We start from the raw sequence: 21,962 nt of genomic DNA on the forward strand, positions 1-21,962 counted from the left end.
CAAGGCTCTAGGTTCAAGTCCCACTCCAGGGCGGTGATCAGTTACACGCCCGCCCATGCCCGCTCCCAAGGCTGACAGTCTACTGGGAGCTTGCTGTGTGCAAATTTGCTGCTGTTATTTTGACATTACAGCAGTAACTAGACTTCAAAAAGTACTTCATTAGCTGTAAAGAGCTTTGAGGTGTCTGGCAGTTGTGAAAAGTGCTATATAAATGCATGATTTTCTTTTTTCTTTGTAGTACAAACTAATAAATTAATGTATTTCTTTTCTATTTGGTGAATTCCTTATTCATGATGGAGCTCAAATAATTTGTGTTTTCACCAGAGATAATGGTTTATCAAAAGGGGGCCATGCTGTGGTACAGCTATTTTTAATGTATTTATGTATTTTTAAAGCTACTTCCTAAACCATTGTCCCGTCTCCCCAACTATTCACTTGGGCGTCTATCCAAAATGCTGACCCAACCAAGCTGGAAAGTTTTATCTCCCTGTTGGGATGGGGGTAGGGGTGGGGGTAAGGATGGGGGTGTGCAGACAGGGTGTGTGGCATGGGTAATGTGTCTGTGGCAGGTCAAAGGATCAGACCACTCACTGGTTTAGGTCTCATTAACATTTCACCAGCCAGCTTTGGGTGCTAAATGGCACACTGCTCTGGCTTCCGATAGCAGAACATTGTCCAGTTATGCCACGCAGCCCAGCTGGTTGAAAGTTAGAACGGTCGGGGTGGGGGAGGGGTTCAAGAACAAAATGGGCTAATAGCGGCTGGAAGATATTTGTGGGTAATCAAAACTCTTACGAAACGCCAAAACCTTTACCCTTTGTGAGGGAGCCATGTTGTCCCTTTAAAAACACCATGAAAATATGGAAATATCCCGGGGTTGTGGGGGTTTCAGGAGTAGGAGAGGCTCAGATTATGAGCTGTCTAAGAGTAATCCTGCTCCTTGGAGATTCACAGAGATAAGTGAAGACTTACCTTTGGCTGACCTCCTTTCTGTCACTCATTGAACTGATTGGAGCTTGAAAAGGTCAAGGCTAGCTGTTAGACAAACAACAGTAGGCCCCTTTGAAAATGACAGCAGCACATTGCCAATGGTGGCAGTAGGACAACTGACCTCATTTTGAAGACACTGCTGATCCTTAAATGCTAGGGAAAGGTCATTGAAATTCGACCCCTAGGAATCAAGATTAAGTGTGATTCATGGCTGTGACAGGGTTAGAGGGTGGGGGATAACTAGACTGGGCTGTGCAAATTTAATTCTGTCCCAATTTTAAAGTCATGGAGATAAATTTCCGTCTTCACCCTTTGGTGTTAACCTGGTGGAATTGATTGCTAGCCTTTTGTGGATCCTGATCAATGAAATCAAAATAATAAACATTGGCGGGTTCTACAATGGGCAGGAAAACTTGCTCAGCACATCAGGACTATATGATGAAGAGACACATTTACTCCACATTATCCCTCCTGCAGAGAAATTCCGATTCTCCAATAACCATTCTTCACAGCTTTCCAGGTTGCTCTGAGACACTGCTATTTAATTATGCTCTTTTATTTACTATTTAATCATACTCTCTCACCAGTGGTGACACAGCAGGGTGTAATTACAGTGTGACAAGTTTACATAGGTATTTCCCATTCTGAATGGAGACGTATAGGACCATAACTACTGAGCTGTCCAGCATCGTATTGGGAGGTACCCCAAGGATGCGCTGGGCAATCCCCTTCGGAAATTCCCAGGTAAGGTTTGCACAGTAATTGCCTGGGAAGTGCAAACTTCCTCTGGGCAATTGCGTTGCACTGGGAACCATCTGAAAATGCGATTTAAACTGCAAACTTCTGATGGTTCCAATTGGATTAGACCAATAGTTATCCAGGAAAATTTAGAAGAATTAAAACCATTTCTAACTTCTCAGTAACTATTGTACAGATCCAGACAGATTGCCCACAGGATTCCCCGCACCACCCCACCCCCTGAGTACCCCACCCATGGGCTCCCTCATCCCTGATGCCCCCAAAGGACTCCCCCTACTCCCCCACCCCCAAGGGACTTCTGCACCCCTGACTCCCCTAGGGGTCCCTCCCACCCTCGACTATCCCCCCATGGGATTCTCCCCACCTGCCACTAGCGGGTCCAACTCTTACCTCCAGTTAGTGTTGTAAAAAAGGGGGGATTTCAATGCTGAGCTCTGGGGATGTGCTGAACTGCTTGGATCTCGTCCAGCCTGAATCGGAAAGTTGGGCGAGATAGGATCGAAATAAAACTAAGCTAAGAAATTGGGCACGGAGTGGCAATCTGACACTGTTTGCCATTCCAAGGAAGTTCAGGCCCATAGTCACTTAGAATGTTAGCAGCTAAAAGGCATTACATGCAGAAGGAAGATGTTTAATACAATATAGGTGAGAACATTTAAATATAACCCTTTCAAACTCACCTTCAACCAATCTGAAATGCTTTCAAACTCTTTGGAATTGAAGATGGCATTTTTCAGTTCGGCAATGGGCCCATCGTCATCGACCAAGCGGCACATGCCAAGCATGTCGCAGTATCCCTGCTTCCTCTTACAGGGTGAACCGGGTGGTAATGTCAGCAGGGCATTCTTGAAATATTGGTGCAATAAGACAGAGGAGGAGCTGGAACATGTCTGTGGATCTCCTAGAATCAGATAGTGAAAATTGAGTTAAAAAGGAACAGCAGGAGGCCATTCAGCCCCTTGAAGCCTAATCTCCCATGCAATTAAATGACAGCTGAACTGCACCTCAACCCCATTGACTTGCCATCACTCTACATCCCCCTTATCTAACAAATATCTAACAATCTCTTGAAAACTCCAACTGTCTTCCAGCATCAATAGCCTTTTGGGGGGAATGAATCTCATATTTTTACTGGTTGTATTTGGGGCACACATAGTTTGTACGATGAGTCGAGTGATCCAGTTCAGTCGAGGCACCCTTGTCTCCTATAATGGGATAACAACACATTCCCCGGTGAGCACATTGAACCCAAAACTCAGAGCCAAAAGGCCAGCTAAGTGACATATCTCCTGAGGCTGTGAGACCTGTTGCTTCATGATTCATTGTTCCTTTTTCAGTAATTCCATTTGTGTTTGTGTTGTGATATCAGTGCTTCTTCTCAGGTATCAAACACACCCACTGGGAGTTTGAACATTAGCCACATGCTGAACTCCACAACATAGCAGGCAGCAGAAAGAAGAGTGCAATGCTGTCAGATCCCTCCAGTCCCTCACGTTTTATCCTTGCACAATCCTCCGGGTATCTGCAGCCTGAAACTTTTGCAACCTGAGATCTCAGGAGTCGGGATCAAGGTGGGACATCCACTTTTCATTCTCTTACTTCACAATGTGGACTAAATTCCTGCCCTCAGATGGGGTGAGTCTTTAGCTCACAGCTGTTCATGGACATGATCTAAATTCAGATCAGAAGAAGGTCAATTCCAGTTGCTGCGATACACTGCCTGAAAGAGCAGTGGAAATGGATTAAACTAACTTTCTAAAGGGGGTTGGACAAAGATATGAAGCTGGGAGACATTTGCATGGCTATGGGGAGAGAGCAAGGGGCTATGGGTATTTGGATAACTCTTTCAAAGAGGGATGTGTGATTCAAAAATGTCTGATTAGAAATTAACTCTTTTGGATTCAGATATAATATGCAGCTTGCTCCAATGGTGAACCCTTTATACGCCTGATGAGCACGTTACCACATTTATATTCATCTTAAGTGGACATTTTGTTGACAAGTTGACTTTAATTTATTTTGGAAAAGAAAGGACAGGACAGCAAAAAAATGGTCCGTGCGAACGGTGGGATCAAGTCTGCTGAGATTGGGCAGAGGTCACTACACTGAGAAATTTGTCAGCATTACACCAGTTTGACACTCAAACAACTGGAACAACATGTCCCAGTTTCTACCCGAATCTTTCATGGATAAAGCCAGGGATTCATTTCAAGAATTCAGGGCTTTGTGTTGCACAAATGTGATGGCACAAGTTATCAAACAAGCAACAACTCCTAAAATCAAGCTGGGGACACGTTGAGGCTTCAGAGTCCGGGAATATTTAGCAAACTGACTTTGTTGACAGGGGGTTACAGCACACTAAGGAGTGGGGGTTACAGCACACTACAAGGAGTGGGGGTTACAGCACACTAAGGAGTGGGGGTTACAGCACACTAAGGATTGGGGGTTACAGAACACTAAGCAGTGGGAGTTACAGCACACTAAGGAGTGGGGGCTACAGCACACTAAGGAGTGGGTTGTACAGTAAACTAAGGAGTGGGGGTTACAGCACGCTAAGGAGTGGGGGTTACAGCACACTGAGGAATGGGGGTTACAACACACTAAGGAGTGGGTTGTACAGTAAACTAAGGAGTGGGGGTTACAGAACACTAAGGAGTGGGGGACACAGCACACTAAGGAGTGGGTTGTACAGCACACTAAAGAGTGGGGGTTACAACACACTAAGGCGTGGGGGTTTCAGCAAACTAAGGAGTGGGGGTTACAGCACACTAAGGAGTGGGGGTTACAGCACACTAAGGAGTCGGGGTTACAGCACACTAAGGAGTGTGGGGTTCAGGTAACTAAGGAGTGGGATTTCAGTACACTAAGCAGTGGGGGATACAGCACACTATGTTTGGGGCTTACAGCAGCCTAAGGAGGGGTTTAACAGCACACTAGGGATTGGGGGTTACAGCAAACTAAGGAGTGGGGGTTACAGCACACTAATGAGTGGGGGTACAGCACACTAAGGAGTGGGGGTTACAGCACACTTTGGAGTGGGGTTTACAGCACATTAAGGAGTGGGGGCTACAGCACATTAAGGAGTGGGGTTTACAGCACACTAAGGAGTGGGGGTTACAGCACATTAAGGAGTGGGGGTAACAGCACATTAAGGAGTGGGGGCTACAGCACACTAAGGAGTGGGGTTTACAGCACACTATGTGTGGGGGTTACAGCAATCTAAGGAGGGGGGGGGTTACAACACACTAAGGATTGGGGGTTACAGCACACTAAGGAGTGGGGGTTCCAGCACACTAAGGAGTGGGGGTTACAGCACATTAAGGAGTTGGGGTTACAGCACACTAAGGAGTGGGGGTTACAGCACACTAAGGATTGGGGGTTACAGCACACTAAAGATTGGGAGCTACAGCACACTATGGAGTGGAGGTTACAGCACACAAAGGAGAGAGGGTTTCAACATGCAAAATTGTCGGGGTTACATAACGCTAAGGAGTGGGGTTTGCAGGACATTAAGGAGTGTGGTTTAGAGCACACTAAGGAGTGTGGGTTACAGCCCATTAAGGAGTCGGGGTTACAGCACACTAAGGAGTAGGGGTTACCGGCACACTTCGGAGTGGGCTTTAAAGAACATTAAGGAATGGGGTCTACAGCACACTAAGGAGTGGGGGTTACAGCACACTAAGGAGTGGATGTTACAGCACGCTAAGGAGTGTGGGTAACAGGACATTAAGGAGTGGGGGCTACAGCACACTTAGGAGTGGGGTTTACAGCACATTAAGGAGTGGATGTTACAGCACGCTAAGGAGTGTGGGTAACAGGACATTAAGGAGTGGGGGCTACAGCACACTTAGGAGTGGGGTTTACAGCACATTAAGGAGTGGATGTTACAGCACGCTAAGGAGTGTGGGTAACAGGACATTAAGGAGTGGGGGCAACAGCACACTTAGGAGTGGGGTTTACAGCACATTAAGGAGTGGATGTTAAAGCACACTAAGGAGTGGGGATTACAGCATACAAAGGAGCGGGATTTCAGCACTCCAAGGAGTGGGGATTACAGCACACTAAGGAGTTGGGGTTACAGCACACTAAGGAGTTGGGGTTACAGCACACTAAGGATTGGGGGTTACAGCACACTAAGGATTGGGGGTTACAGCACACTAATGAGTGGGGGTTACAGCACACTTCGGAGTGGGGTTTACAGCACACTAAGGAGTAGGGGTTACAGCACACTAATGAGTGGGGGTTACAGCACACTTCGGAGTGGGGTTTACAGCACACTAAGGAGTGAGGGCTACAGCACACTAAGGAGTGGGGTTTACAGCACACTAAGGAGTAGGGGTTACAGCACACTAAGGAGTAGGGGTTACAGCACACTATGTGTGGGGGTTACAGCAAACTAAGGAGTGGGGGCTACAGCACAGTTAGGAGTGGGGGTTAAAGCACACTAAGGAGTGGGGATTACAGCATACAAAGGAGTAGGGGTTACAGCACACGAAGGAGTGGGGGTTACAGCACACGAAGGAGTGGGGGTTACAGCACACGAAGGAGTGAGGGTTACAGCACAATAAGGAGTCGGGGTTTCAGCACACTAAGGAGTGTGGGGTTCAGCTAACTAAGGAGTGGGATTTCAGTACACTAAGCAGTGGGGGTTACAGCACACTATGTGTGGGGCTTACAGCAGCCTAAGGAGGGGAGTTACAGCACACTAGGGAGTGGGGGTTACAGCACGCTAAGGAGTGGGGGTTACAACAAACTATGTGTGGGGCTTACAGCAGCCTAAGGAGGGGGGTTACAGCACACTAGGGAGTGGGGGTTACAGCACGCTAAGGAGTGGGGGTTACAGCACACTTAGGAGTGGGGGTTACAGCACACTAAGGATTGGGAGTTACGGCGCACTAAGTTGTGGGGGTTACAGCACACTAAGGATTGGGGGTTACAGCACACTAAGGATTGGGGGTTACAGCACACTAAGGATTGGGGGTTACAGCACACTAAGGAGTGGGGGTTACAGCACACTAAGGATTGGGGGTTACAGCACACTAAGGATTGGGGGTTACAGCACACTAAGGAGTGGGGGTTACAGCACACTAAGGACTGGGGGTTACAGCACACTAAGGACTGGGGGTTACAGCACACTAAGGATTGGGGGTTACAGCGCACTAAGTTGTGGGGGTTACAGCACACTAAGGAGTGGGGTTTACAGCACACTATGTGTGGGGGTTACAGCAGCCTAAGGAGGGGGGTTACAGCACACTAGGGAGTGGGGGTTACAGCACGCTAAGGAGTGGGGATTACAGCACACTTAGGAGTGGGGGTTACAGCACGCTAAGGATTGGGGGTTACATCGCACTAAGTTGTGGGGGTTACAGCACACTAAGGAGTGGGGCTTTCAGCACACTAAGGAGCGGGATTTCAGCACACTAAGGAGTGGGTTTTCAGCACACTGAGGAGTAGGGGTTACAGCACGCTAAGGAGTAGGGGTTACAGCACACTAAGGAGTCGTGGTTACAGCACACTTAGGAGTGGGGGTTACATCACACTAAGGAATGGGGGCTACAGCACACTATTGAGTGGAGTTAACAGCACACAGAGGATTTGGGGTTACAGCGCACTAATGAGTGGGAGTTTCAGCACACTAAGGAGTGTGGGGTTCTGCTAACGAAGGAGTGGGATTTCAGTACACTAAGCAGTGGGGTTTACAGCACACTATGTGTGGGGCTTACAGCAGCCTAAGGAGGGGGGTTACAGCACACTAGGGAGTGGGGGTTACAGCACGCTAAGGAGTGGGGGTTACAGCACACTAAGGATTGGGGGTTACAGCACACTAAGTTGTGGGGATTACAGCACACTAAGGAGTGGGGGTTACAGCACACTATGAATTAGGGGTTACAGCACACTAAGTTGTGGGGATTACAGCACACTAAGGATTGGGGGTTACAGCACACTAAGTTGTGGGGATTACAGCACACTAAGGATTGGGGGTAAACAACACCCTAAGGATTGGGGGTTACAGCACACTAAGGATTGGGGATTACAGCACACTACGGATTGGGGGTTACAGCACACTAAGGAGTGGGGGATACAGCACACTAAGGAGTGGGGTTTACAGCACACTAAGGAGTGGCGGTTATAGCACATTAAGGAGTCGGGGTTACAGCACACGAAGGAGTGTGGGCTACAGCACACGAAGGAGTGGGGGTTACAGCACGCTAAGGAGTAGGTGTTACCAGCACACTTCGGACTGGGCTTTACAGCACATTAAGGAGTGGGGGCTACAGCACATTAAGAATTAGGGGTTGCAGCACACTAAGGAGTCGGGGTTACAGCACACTAAAGGAGGGAGGGTTACAGCACACTCTGTGTGGGGGTAACAGCAAACTAAGGAGGGGGGGTTACAGCACACTAAGGATTGGGTTTTACAGCACACTAAAGAGTGGGGGTTACAGCACGCTAAGGAGTGGGGATTACAGCAAACTAAGGAGTTGGGGTTGCAGCACACTAAGGATTGGGGGCTACAGCACACTATGGAGTGGAGTTAACAGCACACTGAGGAGATGGGATTACAGCGCACTAATGAGTGGGGGTTACAGCACACTAAGGAGTCGGGGTTCCAGCACACTAAGGAGTGTGGGGTTCAGCTAAGTAAAGAGTGGGATTTCAGTACACGAAGCAGTGGCGGGTAAAAGCACACTAGGGATTGGGGGTTACAGCAAACTAAGGAGTGGGGGTTACAGCACACTAAGGAGTGGGGGTTACAGCACACTAAGGAGTGGGGTTTATAGCACACTAAGGAGTGGGGTTTACAGCACATTAAGGAGTGGGGTTTATAGCACACTAAGGAGTGGGGTTTACAGCACACTAAGGAGTGGGGGTTACAGCATACTAAGGAGTGGGGTTTACAGCAAACTAAGGAGGGGGAGGTTACAACACACTAAGGAGTGGGGGGTAAAGGCACACTAAGGAGTGGGCATTGTAGCGCACAAAAGTGTGGGGGTTACAGCACACTAAGGAGTGGGGGTTAACAGCGCACTTAGGAATGTGGTTTACAGCACACTAAGGAGTGGGGGTTATAGTACACTAAGGAGTGGGGGTTACAGCACACTAACAAGTGGGGGTTACAGCACACTAAGGAGTGGGGGTTACAGCACACTAAGGATTGGGGGTTACAGCACACTAAGGATTGGGGGTTACAGCACACTAAGGAGTGGCGTTTACAGTACACTAATGAATGGGGGTTACAGCACACTTCGGAGTGGGGTTTACAGCACATTAAGGAGTGGGGTTCACAGCACACTATGTGTGGGGTTTACAGCAAACTAAGGAGGGGGAGGTTACAACACACTACGAAGTGGGGGGTAAAGGCACAGTAAGGAGTGGGGGTTAAGGCACACTAAGGAGTGGGCATTGTAGCGCACAAAAGTGTGGGGGTTACAGCACACTAAGGAGTGGGGGTTACAGCACACTAAAGAGTGGGGTTTTCAGCACACTAAGGAGCGGGATTTCAGCACTCTAAGGATTGCGGGTTACAGCACATGAAGGAGTTGGGGTTACAGCACACTAAGGAGTGGGGGTTACAGCACATGAAGGAGTGGGGGTTACAGCACACTAAGGAGTGGGGGTTACAGCACATGAAGGAGTGGGGGTTACAGCACACTAAGGAGTGGGGGTTACAGCACACTAAGGAGTGGGGGTTACAGCACACTAAGGAGTGGGGGTTACAGCACACTAAGGATTGGGGGTTACAGCACATTAAGGAGTGGGGTTCACAGCACACTATGTGTGGGGTTTACAGCAAACTAAGGAGGGGGACGTTACAACACACTAAGGAGTGGGGGGTAAAGGCACACTAAGGTGTTGGGGTTACAGCACACGAAGGAGCGGGGGTTACAGCACACTGAGGAGTGGGGGTTTCAGCACGCTAAGGAGTGGAGGTTACAGCACACTATGTGTGGCGGTTACAGCAAATTATGGAGGGGGAGGTTACAACACACTAAGGAGTGGGGAGTAAATGCACACTAAGGAGTGGGCGTTGCAGCGCACTAAGGATTGGGTGTTACAGCACACTAAGGAGTCGGGGTTACAGTACATTAAGGAGTGGGGGTTACAGCGCGCTAAGGAGTGGGGGTAACAGCACACTATGTGTGGGGGTTACAGCACACTAAGGATTGGGGGTTACAGCACACTAAGGAGTCGGGATTACAGCACACTATTTGTGGGGGTTACAGCACACTAAGGATTGGGGGTTACAGCACACTAAGGAGTCGGGGTTACAGCACATTAAGGAGTGGGGGTTACAGCGCGCTAAGGAGTGGGGGTAACAGCACACTTAGGAGTGGGGTTTACAGCACATTAAGGAGTGGGGGTAACAGCACACTTAGGAGTGGGGTTTACAGCACATTAAGGAGTGGGGGTAACAGCACACTTAGGAGTGGGGTTTACAGCACATTAAGGAGTGGATGTTACAGCGCGCTAAGGAGTGGGGGTAACAGCACACTAAGGAGTGGGGTTTACAGCACACTATGTGTAGGGGTTACAGTAAACTAAGGAGGGGGGTTACAGCACACTAAGGATTGGGGGTTACAGCACACTAAGGAGTCGGGGTTGCAGCACACTAAGGAGTGGGGTTTACAGCACACTAAGGAGTGGGGATTAAAGCACACTAAGGAATGGGGATTAAAGCACACTAAGGAGTGGGGTTTTCAGCACGCTAAGGATTGGGGGTTACAGCACATTAAGGAGTGGGGGCTACAGCACACTAAGGATTGGGGGTTACAGCACATTAAGGAGTGGGGGCTACAGCACACTAAGGAGTGGGGGTTACAGCACACTAAGGAGTGAGGGCTACAGCAAACTAAGGAGGGGGAGGTTACAACACACTAAGGAGTGGGCGTTGTAGCGCACTAAAGTGTGGGGGTTACAGCACACTAAGGATTGGGTGTTACAGCACACTAAGGAGCGGGATTTCAGCCCTCTAAGGATTGCGGGTTACAGAACACTAAGGAGCGGGGGTTACAGCACACTGAGGAGTGGGGGTTACATCACACTGAGGAGTGAGGGTTACAGCACACTGAGGAGTGAGGGTTACAGCACACTAAAGTGTGGGGGTTACAGCACACTAAGGATTGGGGGTTACAGCACGCTAAGCAGTGGGGATAACAGCACACTAAGGAGTGGGGTTTTCAGCACACTAAGGAGCCGGATTTCAGCACTCTAAGGATTGCGGGTTACAGCACACTAAGGAGTCGGGGTTACAGCACATTAAGGAGTGGGGGTTACAGCGCGCTAAGGAGTGGGTAACAGCACACTTAGGAGTGAGGTTTACAGCACATTAAGGAGTGGGGGTTATAGCACATTAAGGAGTCGGGGTTACAGCACACGAAGGAGTGGGTGTTACAGCACACTAAGGACTGGGGGTTTCAGCACAATAAGGAGCGGGGGTTAAGGCACACTAATGAGTGGGGGTTACAGCACACTAAGGAGTGGGTTTCACTGCACACTAAAGAGTGGGGGTTACAGCACACTAAGGAGTCGGGGTTACAGCACACTAAGGAATGGGGGTTACAGCACACTAAGGAGTCGGGGGTTCAGCTAACTAAGGAGTGGGATTTCAGTACACTAAGGATTGGGTGTTACAGCACACTAAGGAGTGGGGGTTACAGCACACTAATGAGTGAGGGTTACAGCACAATAAGGAGTGGGGTTTACAGCACACTATGTGTGGGGGTTACAGCAAACTAAGGAGGGGGGGCGTTATAACACACTAAGGATTGGGGGTTACAGCACACTAAGGAGTTGGGGTTAAGGCACACTAAGGAGTGGGCGTTGCAGCGCAGTAAAGTGTGGGGCTTACAGCACGCTAAGTAGTGGGGGTTACAGCATGCTAAGGATTGGGGGTTACAGCACACTAAGGAGTCGGGGTTACAGCACATTAAGGAGTGGGGGTTACAGCGCGCTAAGGAGTGGGGGTAACAGCACACTATGTGTGGGGGTTACAGCACACTAAGGATTGGGGGTTACAGCACGCTAAGGAGTCGGGATTACAGCACACTATGTGTGGGGGTTACAGCACACTAAGGATTGGTGGTTACAGCACACTAAGGAGTCGGGGTTACAGCACATTAAGGAGTGGGGGTTACAGCGCGCTAAGGAGTGTGGGTAACAGCACACTTAGGAGTGGGGTTTACAGCACATTAAGGAGTGGATGTTACAGCACACTAAGGAGTGGGGTTTACAGCACACCATGTGTGGGGGTTACAGTAAACTAAGGAGGGGGGTTACAGCACACTAAGGATTGGGGGTTACAGCACACTAAGGAGTCGGGGTTACAGCACACGAAGGAGTGGGGGTTACAGCACACTAAGGAGTGGGGATTAAAGCACGCTAAGGAGTGGGGGTTACAGCACACTAAGGAGTGGGGATTAAAGCACACTAAGGAGTGGGGTTTTCAGCACACTAAGGATTGGGGGTTACAGCACATTAAGGAGTGGGGGCTACAGCACACTAAGGAGTGGGGGTTACAGCACACTAAGGAGTGAGGGCTACAGCAAACTAAGGAGGGGGAGGTTACAACACACTAAGGAGTGGGCGTTGTAGCGCACTAAAGTGTGGGGGTTACAGCACACTAAGGATTGGGTGTTACAGCACACTAAGGAGCGGGATTTCAGCCCTCTAAGGATTGCGGGTTACAGAACACTAAGGAGTTGGGGTTACAGCACACGAAGGCGTGGTGGTTACAGCACATTAAGGTGAGGGGTTTTCAGCACACTAAGGAGCGGGGGTTACAGCACACTAAGGAGCGGGGGTTACAGCACACTGAGGAGTGAGGGTTACAGCACACTAAGGAGTGGGTGTTACAGCACACTGAGGAGTGGGGGTTACAGCACACTGAGGAGTGAGGGTTACAGCACACTGAGGAGTGAGGGTTACAGCACACTAAGGAGTGGGGGTTACAGCACACTGAGGAGTGAGGGTTACAGCACACTGAGGAGTGAGGGTTACAGCACACTAAGGAGTGGGGGTTACATCACACTAAGGAGTGGGGGCTACAGCGCACTAAGGAGAGGGGGTTTCAGCACGCAAAAGTGTCGGGGTTACATAACGCTAAGGAATGGGGTTTGCAGGACACTAAGGTGTGTGGTTTAGAGCACCCTTCGGAGTGGGGTTTACAGCACACTAAGGAGTGGGAGTTACCAGCACACTTCGGAGTGGGGTTTACAGCACACTAAGGAGTGGGAGTTACCAGCACACTTCGGAGTGGGGTTTACAGCACACTAAGGAGTGAGGGTTACAGCACACTAAGGAGTGGGAGTTTCAGAACACTATGGAGTGGGCGTTTCAGCACACTAAGGAGTGGGGGTTACAGCACACTAAGGAGTGGGGGTTACAGCACACTAAGGAGTGGGGGTTACAGCACACTAAGGAGTGGGGGGTTACAGAACACTAAGGAGTGGGGGTTGCAGCACACTAAGGAGTGGGGGTTACCAGCCCACCACGGAGTGACTTTTCAGCACACCATGGAGTGGGGTTTACAGCATTCTAAGGAGTTGGGGTTACAGTGCACTAAGGAGTGGGAGTTTCAGAACACTAAGGAGTGGGCGTTTCAGCACGCTAAGGAGTGGGGGTTACAGCACACTAAGAATTGGGGGTTACAGCACACTAAAGATTGGGGGCTACAGCACACTATGGAGTGGAGGTTAGAGCACACAAAGGAGTTGGGGTTACAGTGCACTAAGGAGAGGGGGTTCCAGCACACTAAGGAGTGGGGGTTACAGCACACTAAGAATTGGGGGTTACAGCACACTAAAGATTGGGGGCTTCGGCACACTATGGAGTGGAGGTTACAGCACACAAAGGAGTTGGGGTTACAGCACGCAAAAGTGTCGGGGTTACATAACGGTAAGGAGTGGGGTTTGCAGGACAATAAAGAATTGGGAGTGAAGGAGTGGGGGTGACAGCACGCTAAATAATGGGTGTTACATAATGTTAAGGAGTGGGGGTTACAGCACACTAAGGAGTGGGGGTTACAGCACACTAAGGACTGGGGGTTACAGCACACTAAGGAGTTGGGGGTTACAGCACATTAAGGAGTGGGGGCTACAGCACACTAAGGAGTGGGGGTTACAGCACACTAAGGTGTCTGGGTTACAGCACACTAAGGAGTGGGGGCTAGAGCACACTAAGGAGTGGGGGCTAGAGCACACTAAGGAGTGGATTTAACAGCACACTATTGAGTTGGGGTTACAGCACATTAAGGAGTGGATGTTACAGCGCGCTAAGGAGTGGGGGTAACAGCACACTAAGGAGTGGGGTTTACAGCACACTATGTGTAGGGGTTACAGTAAACTAAGGAGGGGGGTTACAGCACACTAAGGATTGGGGGTTACAGCACACTAAGGAGTCGGGGTTGCAGCACACTAAGGAGTGGGGTTTACAGCACACTAAGGAGTGGGGATTAAAGCACACTAAGGAGTGGGGTTTTCAGCACGCTAAGGATTGGGGGTTACAGCACATTAAGGAGTGGGGGCTACAGCACACTAAGGATTGGGGGTTACAGCACATTAAGGAGTGGGGGCTACAGCACACTAAGGAGTGGGGGTTACAGCACACTAAGGAGTGAGGGCTACAGCAAACTAAGGAGGGGGAGGTTACAACACACTAAGGAGTGGGCGTTGTAGCGCACTAAAGTGTGGGGGTTACAGCACACTAAGGATTGGGTGTTACAGCACACTAAGGAGCGGGATTTCAGCCCTCTAAGGATTGCGGGTTACAGAACACTAAGGAGTTGGGGTTACAGCACACGAAGGCGTGGTGGTTACAGCACATTAAGGTGAGGGGTTTTCAGCACACTAAGGAGCGGGGGTTACAGCACACTAAGGAGCGGGGGTTACAGCACACTGAGGAGTGAGGGTTACAGCACACTAAGGAGTGGGGGTTACAGCACACTGAGGAGTGGGGGTTACAGCACACTGAGGAGTGAGGGTTACAGCACACTGAGGAGTGAGGGTTACAGCACACTAAGGAGTGGGGGTTACAGCACACTGAGGAGTGAGGGTTACAGCACACTGAGGAGTGAGGGTTACAGCACACTAAGGAGTGGGGGTTACATCACACTAAGGAGTGGGGGCTACAGCGCACTAAGGAGAGGGGGTTTCAGCACGCAAAAGTGTCGGGGTTACATAACGCTAAGGAATGGGGTTTGCAGGACACTAAGGTGTGTGGTTTAGAGCACCCTTCGGAGTGGGGTTTACAGCACACTAAGGAGTGGGAGTTACCAGCACACTTCGGAGTGGGGTTTACAGCACACTAAGGAGTGGGAGTTACCAGCACACTTCGGAGTGGGGTTTACAGCACACTAAGGAGTGAGGGTTACAGCACACTAAGGAGTGGGAGTTTCAGAACACTATGGAGTGGGCGTTTCAGCACACTAAGGAGCGGGAATTATGCACTCTAAGGATTGCGGGTTACAACACACAAAGGAGTTGGGGTTACAGCACACGAAGGAGGGGGCTTACAGCACGTAAGGATTGGGGGTTACAGCACACTAAGGAGTGGGGGTTAAGGCACACTAAGGAGTGGGCGTTGCAGCACACTAAAGTGTGGGGGTTACAGCACATTGAGGAGCGGGGGTTACAGCACACTAAGGATTGGGGGTTACAGCGCACTAAAGATTGGGGGCTACAGCACACTAAGGAGTGGGGGCTACAGCGCACTAAGGAGAGGGGGTTTCAGCACGCAAAAGTGTCGGGGTTACATAACGCTAAGGAATGGGGTTTGCAGGACACTAAGGTGTGTGGTTTAGAGCACCCTTCGGAGTGGGGTTTACAGCACACTAAGGAGTGGGAGTTACCAGCACACTTCGGAGTGGGGTTTACAGCACACTAAGGAGTGAGGGTTACAGCACACTAAGGAGTGGGAGTTTCAGAACACTATGGAGTGGGCGTTTCAGCACACTAAGGAGCGGGAATTATGCACTCTAAGGATTGCGGGTTACAACACACAAAGGAGTTGGGGTTACAGCACACGAAGGAGGGGGCTTACAGCACGTAAGGATTGGGGGTTACAGCACACTTAGGAGTTGGGGTTGCAGCACACTAAGGAGTGGGGGTTACCAGCACACCATGGAGTGGGGTTTACAGCACACTAAGGAGTGGGGTTTACAGCACGCTAAATAATTGGGGTTACATAACGCTAAGGAGTGCTGGTTAAAGCACACTAAGGAGTGGGGGTTACAGCACATGAAGGAGTGGGGATTACAGCACACTAAGGAGTGGGGGTTACAGCACACTAAGGAGTGGGGATTACAGCACACTAAGGAGTGGGGGTTACAGCACACTAAGGAGTTGGGGGTTACAGCACATTAAGGAGTGGGGGCTACAGCACACTAAGGAGTGGGGGTTACAGCACACTAAGGTGTCTGGGTTACAGCACACTAAGGAGTGGGGGCTAGAGCACACTAAGGAGTGGGGGCTAGAGCACACTAAGGAGTGGATTTAACAGCACACTATTGAGTTGGGGTTACAGCGCACTAAGGAGTGGGGGTTACAGCACTCTAAATACTGCGGGTTACATAATGCTAAGGAGTGTGGGTTACAGCACATTAAGAGTGGGGCTTACAGCACACTAAGGAGTGGGGGTTACAGAACACTAAGGAGTGGGGGTTGCAGCCCACTGAGGAGTGGGGGTTACAGCACATTAGGGTGGGGGTTACAGCAAACTAAGGAGTGGCCATTACAACACACTAAGGAGTGGGGGTTAGAGCACAATATGTGTGGGGCTTACAGCAAACTAAGGAGTGGGGTTTACAGCACCCTAAGGAGTGGGGGTTACAGCACACTAAGGAGTGGGGGTTACAGCGCACTAAGGAGTGGGGGTTACAGCACTCTAAATACTGCGGGTTACATAACGCTAAGGAGTGTGGGTTACAGCACATTAAGAGTGGGGCTTACAGCACACTAAGGAGTGGGGGTTACAGCACACTAAGGAGTGGGGGTTACAGCACATTAAAAGTGGGGCTTACAGCACACTAAGGAGTGGGGGTTACAGAACACTAAGGAGTGGGGGTTGCAGCCCACTGAGGAGTGGGGGTTACAGCACATTAGGGTGGGGGTTACAGCAAACTAAGGAGTGGCCATTACAACACACTAAGGAGTGGGGGTTAGAGCACAATATGTGTGGGGCTTACTGCAAACTAAGGAGTGGGGTTTACAGCACCCTAAGGAGTGGGGGTTACAGCACACTAAGGAGTGGGGGTTACAGCACACTAAGGAGTGGGGGTTACAGCACACTAAGGAGTGGGGGTTACAGCACACTAAGGAGTGGGGGTTACAGCACACTAAGGAGTGGGGGTTACAGCACACTAAGGAGTGGGGGGTTACAGAACACTAAGGAGTGGGGGTTGCAGCACACTAAGGAGTGGGGGTTACCAGCCCACCACGGAGTGACTTTTCAGCACACCATGGAGTGGGGTTTACAGCATTCTAAGGAGTTGGGGTTACAGTGCACTAAGGAGTGGGAGTTTCAGAACACTAAGGAGTGGGCGTTTCAGCACGCTAAGGAGTGGGGGTTACAGCACACTAAGAATTGGGGGTTACAGCACACTAAAGATTGGGGGCTACAGCACACTATGGAGTGGAGGTTAGAGCACACAAAGGAGTTGGGGTTACAGTGCACTAAGGAGAGGGGGTTCCAGCACACTAAGGAGTGGGGGTTACAGCACACTAAGAATTGGGGGTTACAGCACACTAAAGATTGGGGGCTTCGGCACACTATGGAGTGGAGGTTACAGCACACAAAGGAGTTGGGGTTACAGCACGCAAAAGTGTCGGGGTTACATAACGGTAAGGAGTGGGGTTTGCAGGACAATAAAGAATTGGGAGTGAAGGAGTGGGGGTGACAGCACGCTAAATAATGGGTGTTACATAATGTTAAGGAGTGGGGGTTACAGCACACTAAGGAGTGGGGGTTACAGCACACTAAGGACTGGGGGTTACAGCACACTAAGGAGTTGGGGGTTACAGCACATTAAGGAGTGGGGGCTACAGCACACTAAGGAGTGGGGGTTACAGCACACTAAGGTGTCTGGGTTACAGCACACTAAGGAGTGGGGGCTAGAGCACACTAAGGAGTGGGGGCTAGAGCACACTAAGGAGTGGATTTAACAGCACACTATTGAGTTGGGGTTACAGCACATTAAGGAGTGGATGTTACAGCGCGCTAAGGAGTGGGGGTAACAGCACACTAAGGAGTGGGGTTTACAGCACACTATGTGTAGGGGTTACAGTAAACTAAGGAGGGGGGTTACAGCACACTAAGGATTGGGGGTTACAGCACACTAAGGAGTCGGGGTTGCAGCACACTAAGGAGTGGGGTTTACAGCACACTAAGGAGTGGGGATTAAAGCACACTAAGGAATGGGGATTAAAGCACACTAAGGAGTGGGGTTTTCAGCACGCTAAGGATTGGGGGTTACAGCACATTAAGGAGTGGGGGCTACAGCACACTAAGGATTGGGGGTTACAGCACATTAAGGAGTGGGGGCTACAGCACACTAAGGAGTGGGGGTTACAGCACACTAAGGAGTGAGGGCTACAGCAAACTAAGGAGGGGGAGGTTACAACACACTAAGGAGTGGGCGTTGTAGCGCACTAAAGTGTGGGGGTTACAGCACACTAAGGATTGGGTGTTACAGCACACTAAGGAGCGGGATTTCAGCCCTCTAAGGATTGCGGGTTACAGAACACTAAGGAGTTGGGGTTACAGCACACGAAGGCGTGGTGGTTACAGCACATTAAGGTGAGGGGTTTTCAGCACACTAAGGAGCGGGGGTTACAGCACACTAAGGAGCGGGGGTTACAGCACACTGAGGAGTGAGGGTTACAGCACACTAAGGAGTGGGGGTTACAGCACACTGAGGAGTGGGGGTTACAGCACACTGAGGAGTGAGGGTTACAGCACACTGAGGAGTGAGGGTTACAGCACACTAAGGAGTGGGGGTTACAGCACACTGAGGAGTGAGGGTTACAGCACACTGAGGAGTGAGGGTTACAGCACACTAAGGAGTGGGGGTTACATCACACTAAGGAGTGGGGGCTACAGCGCACTAAGGAGAGGGGGTTTCAGCACGCAAAAGTGTCGGGGTTACATAACGCTAAGGAATGGGGTTTGCAGGACACTAAGGTGTGTGGTTTAGAGCACCCTTCGGAGTGGGGTTTACAGCACACTAAGGAGTGGGAGTTACCAGCACACTTCGGAGTGGGGTTTACAGCACACTAAGGAGTGGGAGTTACCAGCACACTTCGGAGTGGGGTTTACAGCACACTAAGGAGTGAGGGTTACAGCACACTAAGGAGTGGGAGTTTCAGAACACTATGGAGTGGGCGTTTCAGCACACTAAGGAGCGGGAATTATGCACTCTAAGGATTGCGGGTTACAACACACAAAGGAGTTGGGGTTACAGCACACGAAGGAGGGGGCTTACAGCACGTAAGGATTGGGGGTTACAGCACACTAAGGAGTGGGGGTTAAGGCACACTAAGGAGTGGGCGTTGCAGCACACTAAAGTGTGGGGGTTACAGCACATTGAGGAGCGGGGGTTACAGCACACTAAGGATTGGGGGTTACAGCGCACTAAAGATTGGGGGCTACAGCACACTAAGGAGTGGGGGCTACAGCGCACTAAGGAGAGGGGGTTTCAGCACGCAAAAGTGTCGGGGTTACATAACGCTAAGGAATGGGGTTTGCAGGACACTAAGGTGTGTGGTTTAGAGCACCCTTCGGAGTGGGGTTTACAGCACACTAAGGAGTGGGAGTTACCAGCACACTTCGGAGTGGGGTTTACAGCACACTAAGGAGTGAGGGTTACAGCACACTAAGGAGTGGGAGTTTCAGAACACTATGGAGTGGGCGTTTCAGCACACTAAGGAGCGGGAATTATGCACTCTAAGGATTGCGGGTTACAACACACAAAGGAGTTGGGGTTACAGCACACGAAGGAGGGGGCTTACAGCACGTAAGGATTGGGGGTTACAGCACACTTAGGAGTTGGGGTTGCAGCACACTAAGGAGTGGGGGTTACCAGCACACCATGGAGTGGGGTTTACAGCACACTAAGGAGTGGGGTTTACAGCACGCTAAATAATTGGGGTTACATAACGCTAAGGAGTGCTGGTTAAAGCACACTAAGGAGTGGGGGTTACAGCACATGAAGGAGTGGGGATTACAGCACACTAAGGAGTGGGAGTTACAGCACACTAAGGAGTGGGGATTACAGCACACTAAGGAGTGGGGGTTACAGCACACTAAGGAGTTGGGGGTTACAGCACATTAAGGAGTGGGGGCTACAGCACACTAAGGAGTGGGGGTTACAGCACACTAAGGTGTCTGGGTTACAGCACACTAAGGAGTGGGGGCTAGAGCACACTAAGGAGTGGGGGCTAGAGCACACTAAGGAGTGGATTTAACAGCACACTATTGAGTTGGGGTTACAGCGCACTAAGGAGTGGGGGTTACAGCACTCTAAATACTGCGGGTTACATAACGCTAAGGAGTGTGGGTTACAGCACATTAAGAGTGGGGCTTACAGCACACTAAGGAGTGGGGGTTACAGCACACTAAGGAGTGGGGGTTACAGCACATTAAGAGTGGGGCTTACAGCACACTAAGGAGTGGGGGTTACAGAACACTAAGTAGTGGGGGTTGCAGCCCACTGAGGAGTGGGGGTTACAGCACATTAGGGTGGGGGTTACAGCAAACTAAGGAGTGGCCATTACAACACACTAAGGAGTGGGGGTTAGAGCACAATATGTGTGGGGCTTACAGCAAACTAAGGAGTGGGGTTTACAGCACCCTAAGGAGTGGGGGTTACAGCACACTAAGGAGTGGGGGTTACAGCACACTAAGGAGTGGGGGTTACAGCACACTAAGGAGTGGGGGTTACAGCACACTAAGGAGTGGGGGTTACAGCACACTAAGGAGTGGGGGTTACAGCACACTAAGGAGTGGGGGGTTACAGAACACTAAGGAGTGGGGGTTGCAGCACACTAAGGAGTGGGGGTTACCAGCCCACCACGGAGTGACTTTTCAGCACACCATGGAGTGGGGTTTACAGCATTCTAAGGAGTTGGGGTTACAGTGCACTAAGGAGTGGGAGTTTCAGAACACTAAGGAGTGGGCGTTTCAGCACGCTAAGGAGTGGGGGTTACAGCACACTAAGAATTGGGGGTTACAGCACACTAAAGATTGGGGGCTACAGCACACTATGGAGTGGAGGTTAGAGCACACAAAGGAGTTGGGGTTACAGTGCACTAAGGAGAGGGGGTTCCAGCACACTAAGGAGTGGGGGTTACAGCACACTAAGAATTGGGGGTTACAGCACACTAAAGATTGGGGGCTTCGGCACACTATGGAGTGGAGGTTACAGCACACAAAGGAGTTGGGGTTACAGCACGCAAAAGTGTCGGGGTTACATAACGGTAAGGAGTGGGGTTTGCAGGACAATAAAGAATTGGGAGTGAAGGAGTGGGGGTGACAGCACGCTAAATAATGGGTGTTACATAATGTTAAGGAGTGGGGGTTACAGCACACTAAGGAGTGGGGGTTACAGCACACTAAGGACTGGGGGTTACAGCACACTAAGGAGTGGGGGTTACAGCACATTAAGGAGTGTGGCTTACAGCACACTAAGGAGTGGGCGTTACAGAACACAAATGAGTAGGGGTTACAGCACACTAAGTAGTGGGGGTTACCAGCAAACTAAGGAGTTGGGGTTACCACACTAAGGATTGTGGGTTACAGCACATTAAGAGTGGGGCTTACAGCACACTAAGGAGTGGGGATTACAGAACACAAAGGAGTTGGGGTTGCAGCTCACTAAGAAGTGGCCATTACAACACACAAAAAAGTGGGGGTTACAGCACACTATGTGTAGGGCTTACAGCACACTAAGTAGTGAGGGGTACCAGCAAACTAAGGAGTCGGGGTTACAGCACACTAAGGAGTCGGGGTTACAACACACAAAAGAGTGGGGGTAACAGCACATTAAGGTGAGGGGGTTTCAGCACACTAAGGGGTGGGGGAAAGAGCACACTAAGGATTGGGGGTTACAGCACACTAAAGAGTCAGGGTTACAGCACACAAAGGAGTTGGGGTTACAGCGCACTAAGGAGAGGGGGTTTCAGCACGCAACAGTGTCGGGGTTACATAACGCTAAGGATTGG

At 50.3% G+C, this 21,962-nt stretch overlaps 1 protein-coding gene across 1 annotated transcript in view; it reads right to left on the minus strand.

The window, feature by feature from the left end:
• LOC144673138 (disintegrin and metalloproteinase domain-containing protein 10-like) overlaps window positions 1-21,962 on the minus strand; it is a gene marked incomplete at its 5' end in the record, with an annotated part of 320,844 nt that overhangs the window by 9,006 nt on the left and 289,876 nt on the right. The window contains one exon of the mRNA XM_078535130.1: window positions 2,430-2,650. Coding sequence (XP_078391256.1) covers window positions 2,430-2,650 — 221 coding nt within the window. The remainder of the gene's footprint in view (window positions 1-2,429; window positions 2,651-21,962) is intronic.

Source organism: Cetorhinus maximus, unplaced genomic scaffold (assembly GCF_964194155.1).
Source record: "Cetorhinus maximus unplaced genomic scaffold, sCetMax3.hap1.1 HAP1_SCAFFOLD_303, whole genome shotgun sequence".
NCBI classification, from domain to species: Eukaryota; Metazoa; Chordata; class Chondrichthyes; order Lamniformes; family Cetorhinidae; genus Cetorhinus; species Cetorhinus maximus.